The sequence below is a fragment of the Protomyctophum bolini genome (genome assembly GCF_963924005.1).
Source record: "Protomyctophum bolini genome assembly, chromosome: 15".
NCBI classification, from domain to species: domain Eukaryota; kingdom Metazoa; phylum Chordata; class Actinopteri; order Myctophiformes; family Myctophidae; genus Protomyctophum; species Protomyctophum bolini.
Window position 1 is genome coordinate 15,693,020 of NC_137876.1, and position 16,108 is coordinate 15,709,127.

A 16,108-nucleotide genomic window follows, 5' to 3' on the forward strand; every position below is an offset into this window, starting at 1 on the left:
TGCATGATCATTTCAATGTTTACATGTTCATATATTTCCAAACATTTTTCAAAAAATAGTGGATCTACAAGATCACAACGTGTCGCCTTGTCTGTCTGAACAAACAGACGGGCCTCTGTCCTCCAACACTATGACTCAGACAGACATATTTGCCGGATCGGCAGTGTGCGACCTAGGTGTGGGGCCGCATCAGATCAGAAATCGTCTACAACAAGCTCACACTAGCGTTCTTTTATTTTTTGGGAATGTTTGAAAATGTATGGACATTTATTTTCAACATGGAAACGATTATGGAAGTTAATTGTGATTCTCTGACTTCCTTCTTTATTTGTGTGACTTAAAATTGAAATGCAGTGCCCGTCTCTCTCTCTTCATCTCCCAAGTTAGAGAACTACTGATTTAGAATGCATTTTGTAGAATCAGCCTCATGGGTTGAAGAAAAAAATACCATGAGGAGACATTCTTTATTAACAAATCTTTGTTTTTCTCCTTTTTCTTTTTTCGTATTGTCTTTTTATTTTTGTCTTTCTTTGTCTTTTCATCAATAAAAATGTCACGTCATGTCATTAAAATCCTAGTGTTTGGCCAATTAGTTGGTTGGGCCACACTTGTAATTGGAGGATCCGTGAAATTAACCGGGAAAGCATCTCTTGTAATTTTAGATTTTAGCAGCTGTAGCTTTCGTGCCGCACTGCGGCACCTGCTATTCTTTCCCATTTTTGAACACGTTCCCTCCCGTTACCATAGGCGGTAACGTGAGGCTAGTGCCAGATAAGCAAAGAAGAAGAGCCCTCATCCGGCCGACCCGGAAGTGATTGCCCTACATTGTCGCGCCAGGCTCGCTCACGGCCATGATCTGACACTCGAACTATTATACATAGCGCCAGCTCGAATTATTGTTTTATTAAGCTCTAAAAATGGTCCTTTCGCGTGCGTGCACGAGGATATTTTGGACATTCGATGACTACACACCAGATGTGTCACCTCACTGTGTCTCTCTCTCTCTGTGTCCCATAGCGGAGGTGTCACCTCACTGTGTCTCTCTCTCTCTGTGTCCCATAGCGGAGGTGTCACCTCACTGTGTCTCTCTCTCTCTGTGTCCCATAGCGGAGGTGTCTCACTGTGTCTCTCTCTCTGTGTCCCATAGCGGAGGTGTCTCACTGTGTCTCTCTCTCTCTGTGTCCCATAGCGGAGGTGTCTCACTGTGTCTCTCTCTCTCTGTGTCCCATAGCGGAGGTGTCTCACTGTGTCTCTCTCTCTGTGTCCCATAGCGGAGGTGTCACCTCACTGTGTCTCTCTCTCTCTGTGTCCCATAGCGGAGGTGTCTCACTGTGTCTCTCTCTCTCTGTGTCCCATAGCGGAGGTGTCACCTCACTGTGTCTCTCTCTCTGTGTCCCATAGCGGAGGTGTCACCTCACTGTGTCTCTCTCTCTCTGTGTCCCATAGCGGAGGTGTCTCACTGTGTCTCTCTCTCTCTGTGTCCCATAGCGGAGGTGTCTCACTGTGTCTCTCTCTCTGTGTCCCATAGCGGAGGTGTCTCACTGTGTCTCTCTCTCTCTGTGTCCCATAGCGGAGGTGTCTCACTGTGTCTCTCTCTCTCTGTGTCCCATAGCGGAGGTGTCTCACTGTGTCTCTCTCTCTGTGTTCCATAGCGGAGGTGTCACCTCACTGTGTCTCTCTCTCTCTGTGTCCCATAGCGGAGGTGTCACCTCACTGTGTCTCTCTCTCTCTGTGTTCCATAGCGGAGGTGTCTCACTGTGTCTCTCTCTCTGTGTCCCATAGCGGAGGTGTCTCACTGTGTCTCTCTCTCTCTGTGTCCCATAGCGGAGGTGTCTCACTGTGTCTCTCTCTCTCTGTGTCCCATAGCGGAGGTGTCTCACTGTGTCTCTCTCTCTGTGTCCCATAGCGGAGGTGTCACCTCACTGTGTCTCTCTCTCTCTGTGTCCCATAGCGGAGGTGTCTCACTGTGTCTCTCTCTCTGTGTCCCATAGCGGAGGTGTCTCACTGTGTCTCTCTCTCTCTGTGTCCCATAGCGGAGGTGTCTCACTGTGTCTCTCTCTCTCTGTGTCCCATAGCGGAGGTGTCTCACTGTGTCTCTCTCTCTGTGTTCCATAGCGGAGGTGTCACCTCACTGTGTCTCTCTCTCTCTGTGTCCCATAGCGGAGGTGTCACCTCACTGTGTCTCTCTCTCTCTGTGTCCCATAGCGGAGGTGTCTCACGGTGTCTCTCTCTCTCTGTGTCCCATAGCGGAGGTGTCTCACTGTGTCTCTCTCTCTCTGTGTCCCATAGCGGAGGTGTCTCACTGTGTCTCTCTCTCTCTGTGTCCCATAGCGGAGGTGTCTCTCTCTCTCTGTGTCCCATAGCGGAGGTGTCTCACTGTGTCTCTCTCTCTCTGTGTCCCATAGCGGAGGTGTCTCACTGTGTCTCTCTCTCTCTGTGTCCCATAGCGGAGGTGTACATCGGCATGTCCAAGCCTGCCGAGGCCACGGCGTGCACGCAGGAGGCCTCCAACCTGTTCCCCACCTCGCACATGGTGCTGCACATGCGCGGCCAGGTGGCCGAGCTGCGTGGCAACATGGACGAGGCCAAGCGCTGGTACGAGGAGGCCCTGTCCATCAACCCCACGCACGTCAAGACCATGCAGAGGCTGGTGAGTCACGCCCCCACCTGCATGCCTGCAGTGGTTCCATTGTTTATTTTGACAGCAGTATGTAGTTTTAGTCATAATCTTTTGAGTAAAATGTAATTTAGTTTTAGTCACGTTTAGTCGACTGAATCTACAGTTGATTTAGTCGACTAAGATGTATTTTGGCAGGCCTTGATGCCGTCGTAATGGCTGATTTTACACGTGCTGAAAATAGCCGATCTACAAACTCACAACGTGTCGCAGGCGATGCTTTGTGAGCTTTTAGATTGGCTATTTTCGGCTATATGCAACCAAGTGTCAAAACTTGTTTTCACTGACTAAGTTTGCTTACTTACGTGAGACTTACTGTGTGTGAGATCTATGCTGATTTTGTAGTTGGTGTTCTAGTTTCTGGTTAAAAAGGGATGCACGATATAGATTTTTTGCAGCCGATACCGATATCGATAACTTCTTGCTTCTCAAGACCGATACCGATACTAATAGCCGATAATAAAAAAATGTATCACCTTAACAACCACGTTCAGTTATAGCTAAAGCCTGGGAACTGTTGTGACTTACGTGTGGTGACAAGAATAAACGGTAAAACTTACAGCTGGAATGGACCTGAATTCATTGCGTGCGCGTCATACAAGCGTCTCTTTACTCATGTTTAGCTCCTCACGGCGGCCTGTAAACCGCCGCAACACTAGTGATTAACACATCTTTGACCTAAGCCAGGGTTGTTCAAAGTGCGGCCCGCGGGCCAAATGCGGCCCCGGGAAGAATTTTATGAGGCCTGCGGCTTCCTGAATTGTATTATCAACGACTCACGACTTACTCAAGTTTTTTTATTCACCTGGGCATTTCTCAGCTAGAATTTGTCAGGACTCCTTGTGCCTTGTTCTCTCATTCCAAAGGGGTCAAAAAAGTCTTATTTTATTTCATTTTTTTTACCTTGCACGTCTGGTTATATTTGGTAGTTGGCCCTTGGATGTTTACAATATTTTCTAAAATGTCCCCCTTTAAAAAAGTTTGGACACCCCTGACCTAAGCAAATACAGTATATCATACCTATGACAGGCTGGGTGCTTTGTCATCAGATACAATCAGCAGATAAAACAAACATTTAGCAGAACTGCAAGCATATGAAAATATATAAAATAAAGAATATATATATATACAATATATTATCGGAGCTATTAATAATGTTATCGGGCCGGTAATTATGATGTAGGCTGCATAAAGCTGGCCTTATAATACAGTGTGTACGCAGCACAACTGTAGCTAATACAATGAATAACAGATGGCACGATTTAGGTGAGCCAATAGCGCAATGACAATACTGTTGACTACAGTCTATGCTCGCTTATTAGCACACTCATGGCTCTGGGCACACCTAAATCTAACACTGCCGTTATTAATTAGATTGGCTGCAGCTGTGTTTGCTTACGAGGCTGCCATGTTTTTCACCCTTTGGCGGTTTTTAACCCGCACTAGAAAATAAACTACACAATCACAGGTTTCGCTCGAGGCCTAGAGACTGGAACTTGTTTATGCTTGCAAGACTTGTTGACACCTCTGAGAAGAGAGTTGACATTTCATGGCTAATGAAATTCTTTACCCGCTGGTGTTCCCATCAATGCAAAATATAAGGTTTTCTTCATTTCCAGCTGTCGTACAGTACAGAACAGAGAGCACTGTCACAGTACAGTACGAACCAGAGATGCTGTTGTGAACCAACTGCAAGCTTGGAAGTTGATACACGCATCTCCTTCTCTGTGCCCTTCTCTCTCTCTCTCTCTCTCTCTCTCTCTCTCTCTCCCTGCATCTCTCTCTCTCTGTATCTCTCTCTCTCTGTATCTCTCTCTCTCATCTCCTCCTTGCTGGTCTCCTCTCTCCTGAGAATTCAACCGATCTCCTTCTCTCCTCTCACACTCTGCTGTGTGTGTGTGTGTGTGTGTGTGTGTGTGTGTGTGTGTGCGTGTGTGTGCGCGTGCACACACACGCGCCAGTGCCCTTGTTTATTATAAATGTGTGTGCGTGCGCGTGCTTCCAGCTCACAGTAATTACCCATACTCCGCAGGGAGTGTCTGAGCAGACCTTGTGGGAAGAGGGGGGCAGTCTCTCCCTCTACTTCTCCTATTCCTTCCATACCTCTCTCTCCACACTTAACTCTCTGGCCCTCAATTAGTCCCTCTGCCCCTCTTTACACTGTCTTCACATACCACTTACCATTAACACTCTCTCTCTGCCTGCATCCAGAAAGTCCAGGAAATGACTGCCCCTCTCTCTGTTCTCTCTCTCTCTGTGTGTACAGGGTATGATTCTCCAACAGCTCCAGCGTTACAGTCTGTCAGAGAAAGTTCTGAGGGATGCCGTGCAGATCAACAGGTGTGTGTTCCTATGATCTTTTTTACCATGACCACAGAACATGCTCTTTACTGGAAGGACATTGGGCCTGTTCCTTACTTTCACCTTTCTCAGGTGTTTACCACTGGTGCTAATTAAGGTTGTGTTCTGTTCCATGTTCTGCTACACCAGAGACTTACGGGTCCATTTGGTTCCATACCATGCGGCCACTTTAACTTTAGATTTCCGATGCTAGCACTTTTGACACACTGATGGTGCATATTCTACTATATTGAGGGTTGTATATTGAGATGGCATGTATGTGACATTAAAAAGGACAAATGAAACATATGGGACACGTCATTAGAACAGCCTCAGTAATGAACCAGTGAGGTTAGGGTATTTTATGACTCATAGGGATTGCATTGACAGCTGCAGCACACCGTTCAAATGGACCAGAAGTAGTGGCGCTCTCATTTGTGGGCGTGAATTTGTAGGCGTCTGTCTGTCTCTATTGTCTCTGCTGTGCATGGAGCCTATTCTGATTGGCACGAGGCTGTGTGGTCGTATCGCTTTTCTTAATTAATATGTATAATAAAACGATTACATTTAGTTATTTTAGGTCAGATGAACCTCTCCCATCCAAAAAGTACGAGGATATAGTGCCAGCACAACGTTGCTACCGTAATTGCCCCCAAAATATGAATAAACACTACCGGTACTTTTAATTGTTGGCAAGTGGCCAGTGGTGTAAGCTGGAAAATCCACTCAAATCCGTGCGGTTATCAAAAACATAAGGCTAAAAGCCTTGGGGTAATTAGCCTGGGCGTCTTTTCATTACTTTTCAATAAACGCACAGGGTCGTCACGGATTATCCCCATATACGCTATCAGCTAATTTCTTTGTATTTGACTTTCATTCTTTTTTAATGCACGTCATGCTTTTTATTGCACAGATACTGTGTGCGACCCACCCGGGGGAGACACCAGAGGCAAAGAGACAATGAAATAAGACACCAAACATTATTACCCTGCATTATTAATGTCATGGAGGCGGTTGGTGTTTAGAAAACCTGAAGTGAAGGTGGTTCTCCCGTCAGTCACTTGGACATATTCTGTGGTTTGAGTCTGAGGTATTCTCTTAAATTGGCATGTCTAAGGCATAGAGAGAGAGAGAGAGGTGTGAGTATTTTCACTACTTTTGTGTGACACTCGTATAATGAAGTAGGGCATTCATTTACAAAAAAGATATATGGAAATAAGTAAGCCTTGCTGAGCCATGGTGGCCATATAGGGCAGGAGCCTATCTCCTGTTTCTGTAGTGTGAGGCAGCTTGATGTACAAGTACACCCCCTGGACATGATGCTAGTATGTCGCAGGGACTTGCCCCCAATCCACCCCTTGATGCTGAGTGCCAAGCAAGGAGGCATTGGGTCCCATTTCTCAGTCTTTGGTATGACAAGGCCGGGGATCAAACCCCGACCTCCCAGTCCCCGGGCGGACTTTTTTTTCTCGTGTTCAACGGAAAAACACTTGAAATTATAGTAAAATGCAATTGAATAAATTGATGGTGACAACCCTCTCCCCTCCCCCCTCCCTGCAGTACGGCTCATGACGTGTGGAACAGCCTCGGGGAGGTGCTGCAGGCGCAGGGCAACGCCGCCGCCGCCACCGAGTGTTTCCTCACTGCGCTGGAACTGGAGGCCAGCAGCCCCGTCCTGCCTTTCACCATCATACCCCGAGCCCTCTGAGAGGGACACGCACGCATGCACACACATGCACACACACACACACACACACACACACACACACACACACACACACACACACACACACACACACACACACACAAACACACATTCACTGTTCTACCCCAGAACAGAACTGAGGCCACTTTTCCACCAGGGTTAAACCGGCTCCGTTCTTTTTTCCAGCCTAATTTTTAACTAGTTCAGTGTTTCCAGTTATTTACAGTGTTTCCACTGTAAATTAATTGGTGTCAGAACCCTAAAATTTGGTTCGGAACTAGAACAAAAAAAAAACGAAAGTTTTCTTGCCCTGAACTGGGAAGTGGGCGAGTCACTATTCTACAGGCTGGAAGTTGCAGATGCGATATTAACAGTGGCAAAAGCAAGTGAAAAAGAAAGGTGAAACTTGTACTGCCTTTATCCCCATTAAATGGACACTTTGACCGGTCATATTGGACACATTGCTGGCCAGGTCTGGAATCGAACCTGTGGTAACTGGTAACTCATGGCCTTAACTACAATTTGTTCTTAAACTGGTGGAAACACAAGCCGGTTCGTGGCCGGTTCCATAAAAGCACCAAGGCTCAAAGGATCTAGAACGGAACCAGTTCTACAACCAACGTGCTTTTGGTGGAAAAGGGGCCTGAGATGGTCTAACAAAATGGTTTACCTTTCAGGGTCTCCCCTTAACTCTGACAGTGTACAAATGGATCCAAATGGACCCGTTTCTGTTACAGACTTGCAAGGGTCCATTTAGACCCTGGCCTTGAGAGTCCCTGCAATCCTTTTTGAGAGCCACTGGTCTAACGTAACTAGAGGCTAGCATTGGTCCCCAAAGAATAATTAGATTTTATCAGACTCTGTCCGAAACGGACCTTGGCGGTTCTTAGACTAACTGGACCTGATGCACAGGATACATTATACATTTACAACGCTCATTTCACCATTGAGACTATAGCCACCATCTGTGTGACTGTACTCTGCAAGCTGCGTTGAGACATACCTGTCTTGATTCCATAAAATCGGTTATGAAATCAAAAATTCCATAATTGTCCTGACCTGTACCGAAGGGATGAGTCAATATAAATATCCGATCTACAAGCTCGCGAAGCGACGAGTTGTGCTGTTGTACCAGTTTGACCATTTGGTCAAATGTCTAATCTCTCTTTTGGGTCTCGACCTGAAAAGCTTGGGAACCACTGCTCTAACACACACACACACACACGCACTCACACGTGTTCACTGTTCTGCCCATAGCACACTGAAACAGTGGCACGAATGCTATACTTGTAAATCCTGCTTAAGCCATGCAACCCTTATGCACGCTATACACACACGCGCACCCACACAATTTGCTGTCTAAAACAATAGAACGCACTATGGGCCCGCATGCAGCACACATGTTTACGGTCACAAGAACACAAACAGTCAAACACACACTGACTCTCGCTCTACTCAAAATAAGAGTCGCACACCTTGTTTCCTTGAAGTTGTGACTGTTGGCCATACCGACACAAGCCAGCCCTTCCCACAATGCCTTGCTACAGTATGGCCTGTGAACCCTGACCTGTAGTAGTGACACTGCAGCCGGCGAATCTGATAATTGTCATGGAGATGGAATCTCAGCATGCCGGATAGTGATATCAACGCGCGTGTGTGTGTGTTTGCGTGTATGTGCACTATGTCTGTCTGTATGTCTGTGTGTGTGTGTGTGTGTGTGTGTGTATTGCTTGTGTACATTTGAAAGCACTTTTGTGCACGCCTGTTTTTGTGTCCGTGCATGTGCACCCTGCGCCTGTATGTGTGCTAACATGTTGCCTGTGAATATTTGTACGCAGTATGTGCCCTCTGTATATACGGTGTGTGTACACATGTACATACATATATGTTGCGTGTTACTGTATATTATTTTGTCCTTTGTAAAGACATAGATATATATAAATATATATATATATAACGTATATACAAGACGGTCAAACTGATGTTCCTGCTGTCATTATTACCATTGAATTCCTATGTTTACATTTTTTTAAATAATTGGTCAGGAAGATGCATGCACATACATAGCCTCTCTCTCTCTCTTTCATATATACACGCACACAGTCAAATAATACAGGCTGGTGGGCATGTAAGCTGTGTTTTCTGCACACGGTTTTGCTGTAAATGGGGAGGTATATTTCATAATTAGTACATTTCCCTCCCCAAGTTTAACCCGTTCTCACTCAAGTCCTTGTCTCACACAACTCATGCACACACTCGCTGCTGCCGTCTACGCAGATAGACCGATAGGATATATATATAGTTACTGTAAGCAGACCAGAGCGTAGAAAGGTTGGCGCACTGCAGTCTGCGTTAGACGGGCATTGTCAGCAGATCACTGAGAAACCAAACTTCTGTAAAGTCGACAAAAAAAGAAGAGAAAAGCCAAAACTGATGGCCAAACCGCAGGCTGTGTTTAGACAGGTGCACGAGATCATCTAACGTTGAACTCCTTGTGGACCATCGGATGGTTTTGTGTTATGAGTTGGTAAATGAAAGCACATTTCATTATATCTATGCATTTTTTATAAAGTAGTATGGCGATTTTCCTTAACCCACTTGAACCCAATACACACAAAATTAGCCAAATAGCCAATCTACAAGCTCAAAATGAGCTTACTGTATAGACTGGCTCATTTTTAAATTCTTTGACAATTTCTGAAATTGTTGTCGCACATAATGGCAAGCAGGGACACCAGGGTTAAAGTCGTTCATTGCAAACTCAGGAATGATTGGGCAAATATTCCGTGTTTTTGGCTCCAGCATTTTTTTGTAATGAATACTAGTGTATGGCCTAAATGAAACGTGGCAGTCTAGCCATTAAAAGGCAAAGGTTCATATTGGTAGATGTGCTCTCCTGTGTCAAACACAGCCACGGTGATTGCGTCTCACAATGTCCGATCTTCATGTACGTTTAAATATGAGATGAATATAATTATTTTTCTTTCCATGATTTTTGATTATAAATACAGATGAATATCGTTCTATATTTGACTGTCACAAGTGTATCATTGTTATTGTTGATATTTTAAAAAGGTGAATTATAATTCTATTTTCTGGACGTGTTTAACCGAGAGATGCTATTGAAGGAACGCGGAAGACTGGGCTGATCAGATTGGTCGATGTCAGCTTGGTGGGCGTTCTCTTTGTACTGTCACCAAGCAACTGTAATTAAGAACAAGGAAGTTAATAAAAGTGATTGAAAAAAACTGGCAGAATTCTTTGCTTTATTGGATATAGTATTGTCCCTCCCCCAGGAATAGGCCTTTGCGCTATTTGGTAATTGGCCTTCTGACTCGGAAGCATTTAACTATTAATTATTGACATTGTCTTTGTTCTGCACCAGTTGAGACCAAGTTGTACATGCACAAATTTGGGCATCTCATTGTGCCTCCACGTGACAACGCACGGTAACTGGCATCTCATTGTGCCTCCACGTGGCAAAGCACGGTAACTGACATCTCGCGAGGTCAGGCTAAACCAGTGGGGGATCTCGGAGCAGCAGTGGTCCCTAGAGGTGGGGTGACCGTGTACAGGCCCACATCAGCGTGGACGTCGCCCTGGCTGGCACCACACCAACCACTGCCATGTGGGTAAGCCCGGGTGGGCGTATGGCTACAGGAGTAAACCCCCAACGAAAAATATGTGCTCTGGGGGATTCACATCGGCAGGATACCGCGATCTCTGGCAGTCCCCTGCAACTCCAAACAGTAGAAGATCGATCTCTGGCAGTCCCCTGCAACTCCAAACAGTAGAAGGTCGATCTCTGGCAGCCCCCTGCAACTCCAAACAGTAGAAGGTCGATCTCTGGCAGCCCCCTGCAACTCCAAACAGTAGAAGGTCGATCTCTGGCCGTCCCCTGCAACTCCAAACAGTAGAAGGTCGTCTTGAGTACTCTGGAAGAAGCTGGATGGAGCCAAGGCAGCGAGAGATGCAGGTACTGTGTGCGCACCCCTACACTCACTGAAATCGCAGGCCCATTGACTACGATGGATTGCCATAAGTAAGTGTGTGTGTGTGTGTTTGTGTGTGCAAGTGCTCAGGCTCTGGTTGTGACCCCAGGGCAGGAGTGTGTGTTACTTTCTCGGTTGCACGTGTTTGGTCATGGATACGGGGTGTGTGTTACCGCGTGTCTGCGCCATGCAGAGGTATGTGTTACAGCCTCTGTGTGTGTGTGTGTGTGTGTGTGTGTATGTGTGTGTGTGTGTGTGTCATCAGAGCATTAGCCTGCCTGTCCCGGGTGCTGACACCCTTTGTCCTGTCGTGTCCTGGCGTCCTCCCCCGCCGTGGGTCACACACACACACACACACACACACACGGTCTGGTGGAAGTATTGTACTTAATTACAGTAAGTATCAAAAGTAAAAGTACTCAATATGCAGAAGGTCCAGTTTAAAGTTTTCAAACGTATACAAATGTTTTGAAAATGGCAGTTTTGCCACAGTGACTTACAACCGGGGGTAAAGTCTTTGCACTTTGAATTGGAGTCTGATTGGGTTTTCTTGCATTTGGGTCGAGCTCAGTAAAACCTTGACAGGGAGTGATGAGTTTACCAACATCTCTTGGGGTAAACTCGGGACCATGGGTATAATAATACACAAAAGCCACAGAAGTATCAAAGACTCACCACAAATACTTGAGGGTCTCTTGGCAGTGTCATGTGCAGGTATATGGCCTTCAACCATGCATTGACTTCTCTGCTCTTTTCTTCTCTTAGGGTTCACGTTTTCTGAATGGCCACAGTTTTTTAGTTCACAAACTGGAGGAACCCAGATGATTCACTCAACAGTAAACAAACCAACATACAGCCAACAGTAAAAGTAAGTACTTGACTTTTAAGACCTTTGTTGCGACTGTAGGTTGCATTTACTATGAAAACCTGCATCTCCCGTCCGTTATTCACGCCTCCATATATGGTCACGCCTCGTGACATCACACCATACTGTATATGGTCACGCCTTGTGACATCACGCCTCCATATATGATCATGCCACGTGACATCACGCCTCCATATATGGTCATGCCTCGTGACATCACGCCTCCATATATGGTCACGCCTCGTGGCACGTCATGCCACCATATATATGAAGATCACGACACTGACCTAATCAAACCCTGGATAACCATACATGGAGAAGACTGCATCATCACCTAGATCTGCATATATGGAGCCGGCCAGAAACTCTACAAGCTCACAATGTGAAAGCTTTGGGATCCCTTGTTATAGTGGATGTGATATGGTTAAAGAGTGCAATTTACAGGTTGCCTTTCTAAACCTGTAAGTGCGTGCATGTATTTATTTACAGAAAGTGAAATGATGTGAACATAGGTTTGGTTATTGGCTTTAGGTCTGGTGCCCGGTGGCTCTGGTGCAGTGGGTGCAGCCTTGATGGGCTCAAATCATTAATCCTGAACAAAAATGTACCGTACTGTACTTTATGCCAATAAATGAACACGCCTCATCCATTAAGGCTTGTTGAATTAAATGGGTGGTGGGGGCTAGTTGTCCCTTAATCCTGATGAGTTTATTTCCCCCTCTGAGACCTACAGTAGAATTCCAGCCGGGACCAATAATCCCCTGTCATCGCTTGATTATTATTCAAGTTCAAATCTAATTCTGAAATGGTAATTTAACATCAAGCAGCTCAGCTGAGTTCTACTGTGACCTACCAAAACAGCTCTTTACATAAATAAATATATAAACCCCCTTCTAGGCCTGACCCAGAGGGCAGTTAGAATTGAATCGTTTAGCCTACTGTTACTTTACTCACTAATACTTGGTATTTCGTTTTGTTGTCGTATGCCAGGGACGTTCTTACTAATTCCTTGTATATATTATATTCTATTTTCATTTTCGCAGGAAGGCCAAAACACATTGCCGAAATCTAATCTAAAAGCCTGCTAGGGCACCTGTGGTAAACGCACACCTCACAGGCTGAATAATACATGGACATCAATTAAAGTAAACACAGGGTCAACTTGAGGAAGTTTTGTCTTGTAGAAGGAAAGAGGGAGGGGGGGGAATGGAACCCCCGACAGTATGGAAGTGAAATGTCTGCTCGTGTTGTAACGTTAGGAGGTGAGGTGTGGAAAACTGACCTACAAACCGTCAGCACTTTAGGCAAGAGAATGCATGGCGGCATTCAGGCCCCACTGGCTGTCAGGTCAAATATTGATGTGACGGAAACCTAGAGAGAGTGTGTGTGTGTGTGTGTGTGTGGGGGGGGGGGGGGGGTGGTTCAGGGCATACAGTATAGAGAAATAGAGGAAGATTAAAAAAAAGTGAAAAGAGGGTAGAGGAAGCAAGAGTATAGGAAGTGATCGAGGGAAGGAAGGAAGGTAAGTTGGGATCCAGGCAGAAAAGGATAAAAGGATCTCTGAGCTCCTCACACAGACAGACACACCTAGCAATGACTCGACTCCTTTTCTCTCCCCTCATCCTTCAACTTTACACACACACACACACACACACACCCTCCCTCTCTGCCTTATACACTGCTTTTTTAACCACTTGAAGCCCAGCATCCAATGGACATTCGGAAAAAATAGGCGATCTACGTATACTGTTACTGTACAAGCTCTCAACGCATCATATACGCTAATAGATCCGCTATTTTCAGCGAAGATATTTAATGTAGAGGGAAAACTGAAAATACACCCTGAGGGACGCCGCTCGGCAACGTATGGGGTTTGTCGAAGTGCTTAGGTGAAATCTAATGGCATTGGACAGGTCAGCTTGATGCTAAAGGCATAGCCAACATCTATACAAGACCCATGAGGTCAGGAGCATTATGCATAGCCTGGATGAATGTCTCTCAGACCACTCTCAGGCAGTTGGACAACATCCAAAAAAAGGCTTAAAAAACCATTGGGGTGGATGAGGACCTTGTCCTACAGCAGTACGCCATCAGCAAGCTGAGTCATGGTTGAACAGTTGCAGCACCAACTGTTCTCTACAGGATGCACACTCCTAGCATGTGCAGTGGGTCTCGCAGAGCTGCTACCCCAAGAGCTCACACCCCAGGTCAAATAACCCAGACTGGTACCCAACTGGTACCAAGCCATGCCCTGGAAACCCAAGTCAAACACCAAATGCCTTGATGGGAGCTTTCTCCACTCTGCTATAACAACATGGAAGGAACAGCCTTCCCCTTGGGGTTGTTCAAGTGTAGTGTTCATGCCGTCAAGAGGAGGCTCAGCGAACGCCTCTATGTGGCTGTTATCTCCCATAAAGCTTGAGGACTTTTATGCCACATTCAGTTTCTAATATACCCCTGACTGAGTAGCTGCAGATCAGTGAAGGCTCTTTGAATATTTGTCTTAAAGCCTGTATCTGCTAAAGAAAATAAATACCATGTGTGGGAACCACCCGGATCCCCTAGCCTACATACAAGTTTGACGTAAGATAAAGATGTGGGAATGTGGTCACTAATATATAGCGGCTTCTTGGAGACATTTGGGCGGTTATTGCCTTCTTATAAGTATAACTCTCTCAGGGTAAACATTATCTCCTATTGTGTTCTCACTACTCCCTCTCCAGCTCTATCAGTTCACCCCCGATCCCCATTGTGTTCCATCTCTCTCTTTCCACAACTCCCATGTGTTTCCACCCCCCCCCCCCCCCCCCCCCTCTCTCTCTCTCTCTCTCTCTCTCTCTCTCTATCTCAAACATCTCTCCCATGCCTGGCTCTGTTGCCTGGCAACGCCTCCTTATTCTGGAGGCAGACCTTCTTGATGATGGAACTAGTGAAGTCCTTATAAAGCGCGCACACACACACACACACACACACACACACACACACACGCGCACACTCACACACAATATTATCTATGTATTGTCATACCACCCTCAGAAGTCGTACTGTGGCTGTACAGTATAATGCAGAATAATAACCAACCAGCTGAACGGATTCTCCAAGTGTGTGCAGCCAGAACATCGTGTGTGTGTGTGTGTGTGTGTGAGCGTGGTGTCCTGGGTATGACATTAAACTGCCCTGTCTGTGTGCAGATTTTTGCAGGGGGGGGGGGGGGGTGATGCCCAGAAACGAGGCAGGAGGGCTGGCAGTGTGCTGTGCTGCCGGCTCAGCTTATTAGAGTGACTAACATGGGGAGCATCTCGGGTGGATTGCTACTATACTGTGGTTGGTTGATTAGACATGGAAGGGTGGAGTCTGCAGGGTATATAAAGGAAACGGCTCAGATACATTGTAAGAAACAGTGTAATTTTTCCGCAAGCTTCAACCTTGCCTCCTGTTCCATATTTGAAATGTTCATGGTTTTTGAGGGGCACTAGCCCCTCCTATATACAGGTTTAATGTTTGTTTTTCCCTTAGACAAACATTAAAAACGCCATTGACAATGGACAGAGTTTAATATTTGTTTTGTCCTCGATGTTGTGAGTGAGATGTTGAGAGTGCCCCTCACTTCACACGGGTGTGATTTTTACTTGTTTAGCATACTGTTACGTAGAAACACGATTTAAACCTCAAACAGTACACGAGGCCATCGACTTTGTTGTGGTTCAGACGGAATTCGAATACATTGCACGGTTTGCCCGCTATCGCAGTTCAAAGTGTGTTTGGTCTGAGCAAAAATCTCGACTCACAGTGTCGTACGCCCAGAGAGAGACCGGCTCAGAGTGAGAAGCCACTGTGAAGACTGTACCGAAATTCTCCGAACAAATCGTCCTCACGGCCAAAATATTAACTTTACACAATTCTTTTTGCAATTTTGCAACTTTGCAACTTTGCAATTCACCCTTTGTCAGCCTTCCCAGGGTTGTGTACCTTTTATTAAATTCACATTGCTGACCCTCTGAACTTTGATGAGAATAGCGTGCAAAGTTAAATTAAGCTTACGTAAATTGAATTTATATCATATAAATTCCTGCCTTTTTTGGTCGGAAAACATTGCTTGCTATCCCCCGACCGACCAGACAATAAACTGTGCACGGAGAAGGACTTCTGACTTCTATAAAAGATTTTTACAAGTGCTGGAAAATGTAAACATAGTTACAGCAGGCTGTGTGTCTCATACATGCTCACATACTGTAGGCCTATGCAAGAGGGCAGGTTTACTTCATGGTTTAGAGTTTAGTGTTTAATGTCTTTTTGCTTGTTTGTGTGTGAGTGATTCCTGGTATGCAGAATTTTGTCTCGTCAAGTTCCTATTTTGTGTCCTTCAGTTAAATGAATACTTTAACCAAAGAAAATACTTTTTTGTCTTATCAATTACACACACCATGAAGCCTTGAATTATTAAATTATTTTGGTTGTCTCATTCTTAATCCTGACACAATCATTTAATAACTGAGGACCCAAAATTAAACTATATAAAATAATAATAT

General features: G+C 45.5%; 1 protein-coding gene across 1 annotated transcript in view; it reads left to right on the forward strand.

Moving 5' to 3' along the window:
- The window catches only part of ttc7b (tetratricopeptide repeat domain 7B), a 43,270-nt gene extending 33,319 nt beyond the window's left edge, over nucleotides 1-9,951 (forward strand). Inside the window, exons 19-21 of the mRNA XM_080783514.1 lie at nucleotides 2,448-2,650; nucleotides 4,944-5,017; nucleotides 6,578-9,951. Of these exons, the coding sequence (XP_080639640.1) occupies nucleotides 2,448-2,650; nucleotides 4,944-5,017; nucleotides 6,578-6,725 (425 nt within the window). The 3' untranslated portion in view covers nucleotides 6,726-9,951. The remainder of the gene's footprint in view (nucleotides 1-2,447; nucleotides 2,651-4,943; nucleotides 5,018-6,577) is intronic.
- The last annotated feature ends 6,157 nt before the right edge of the window (nucleotides 9,952-16,108 follow it).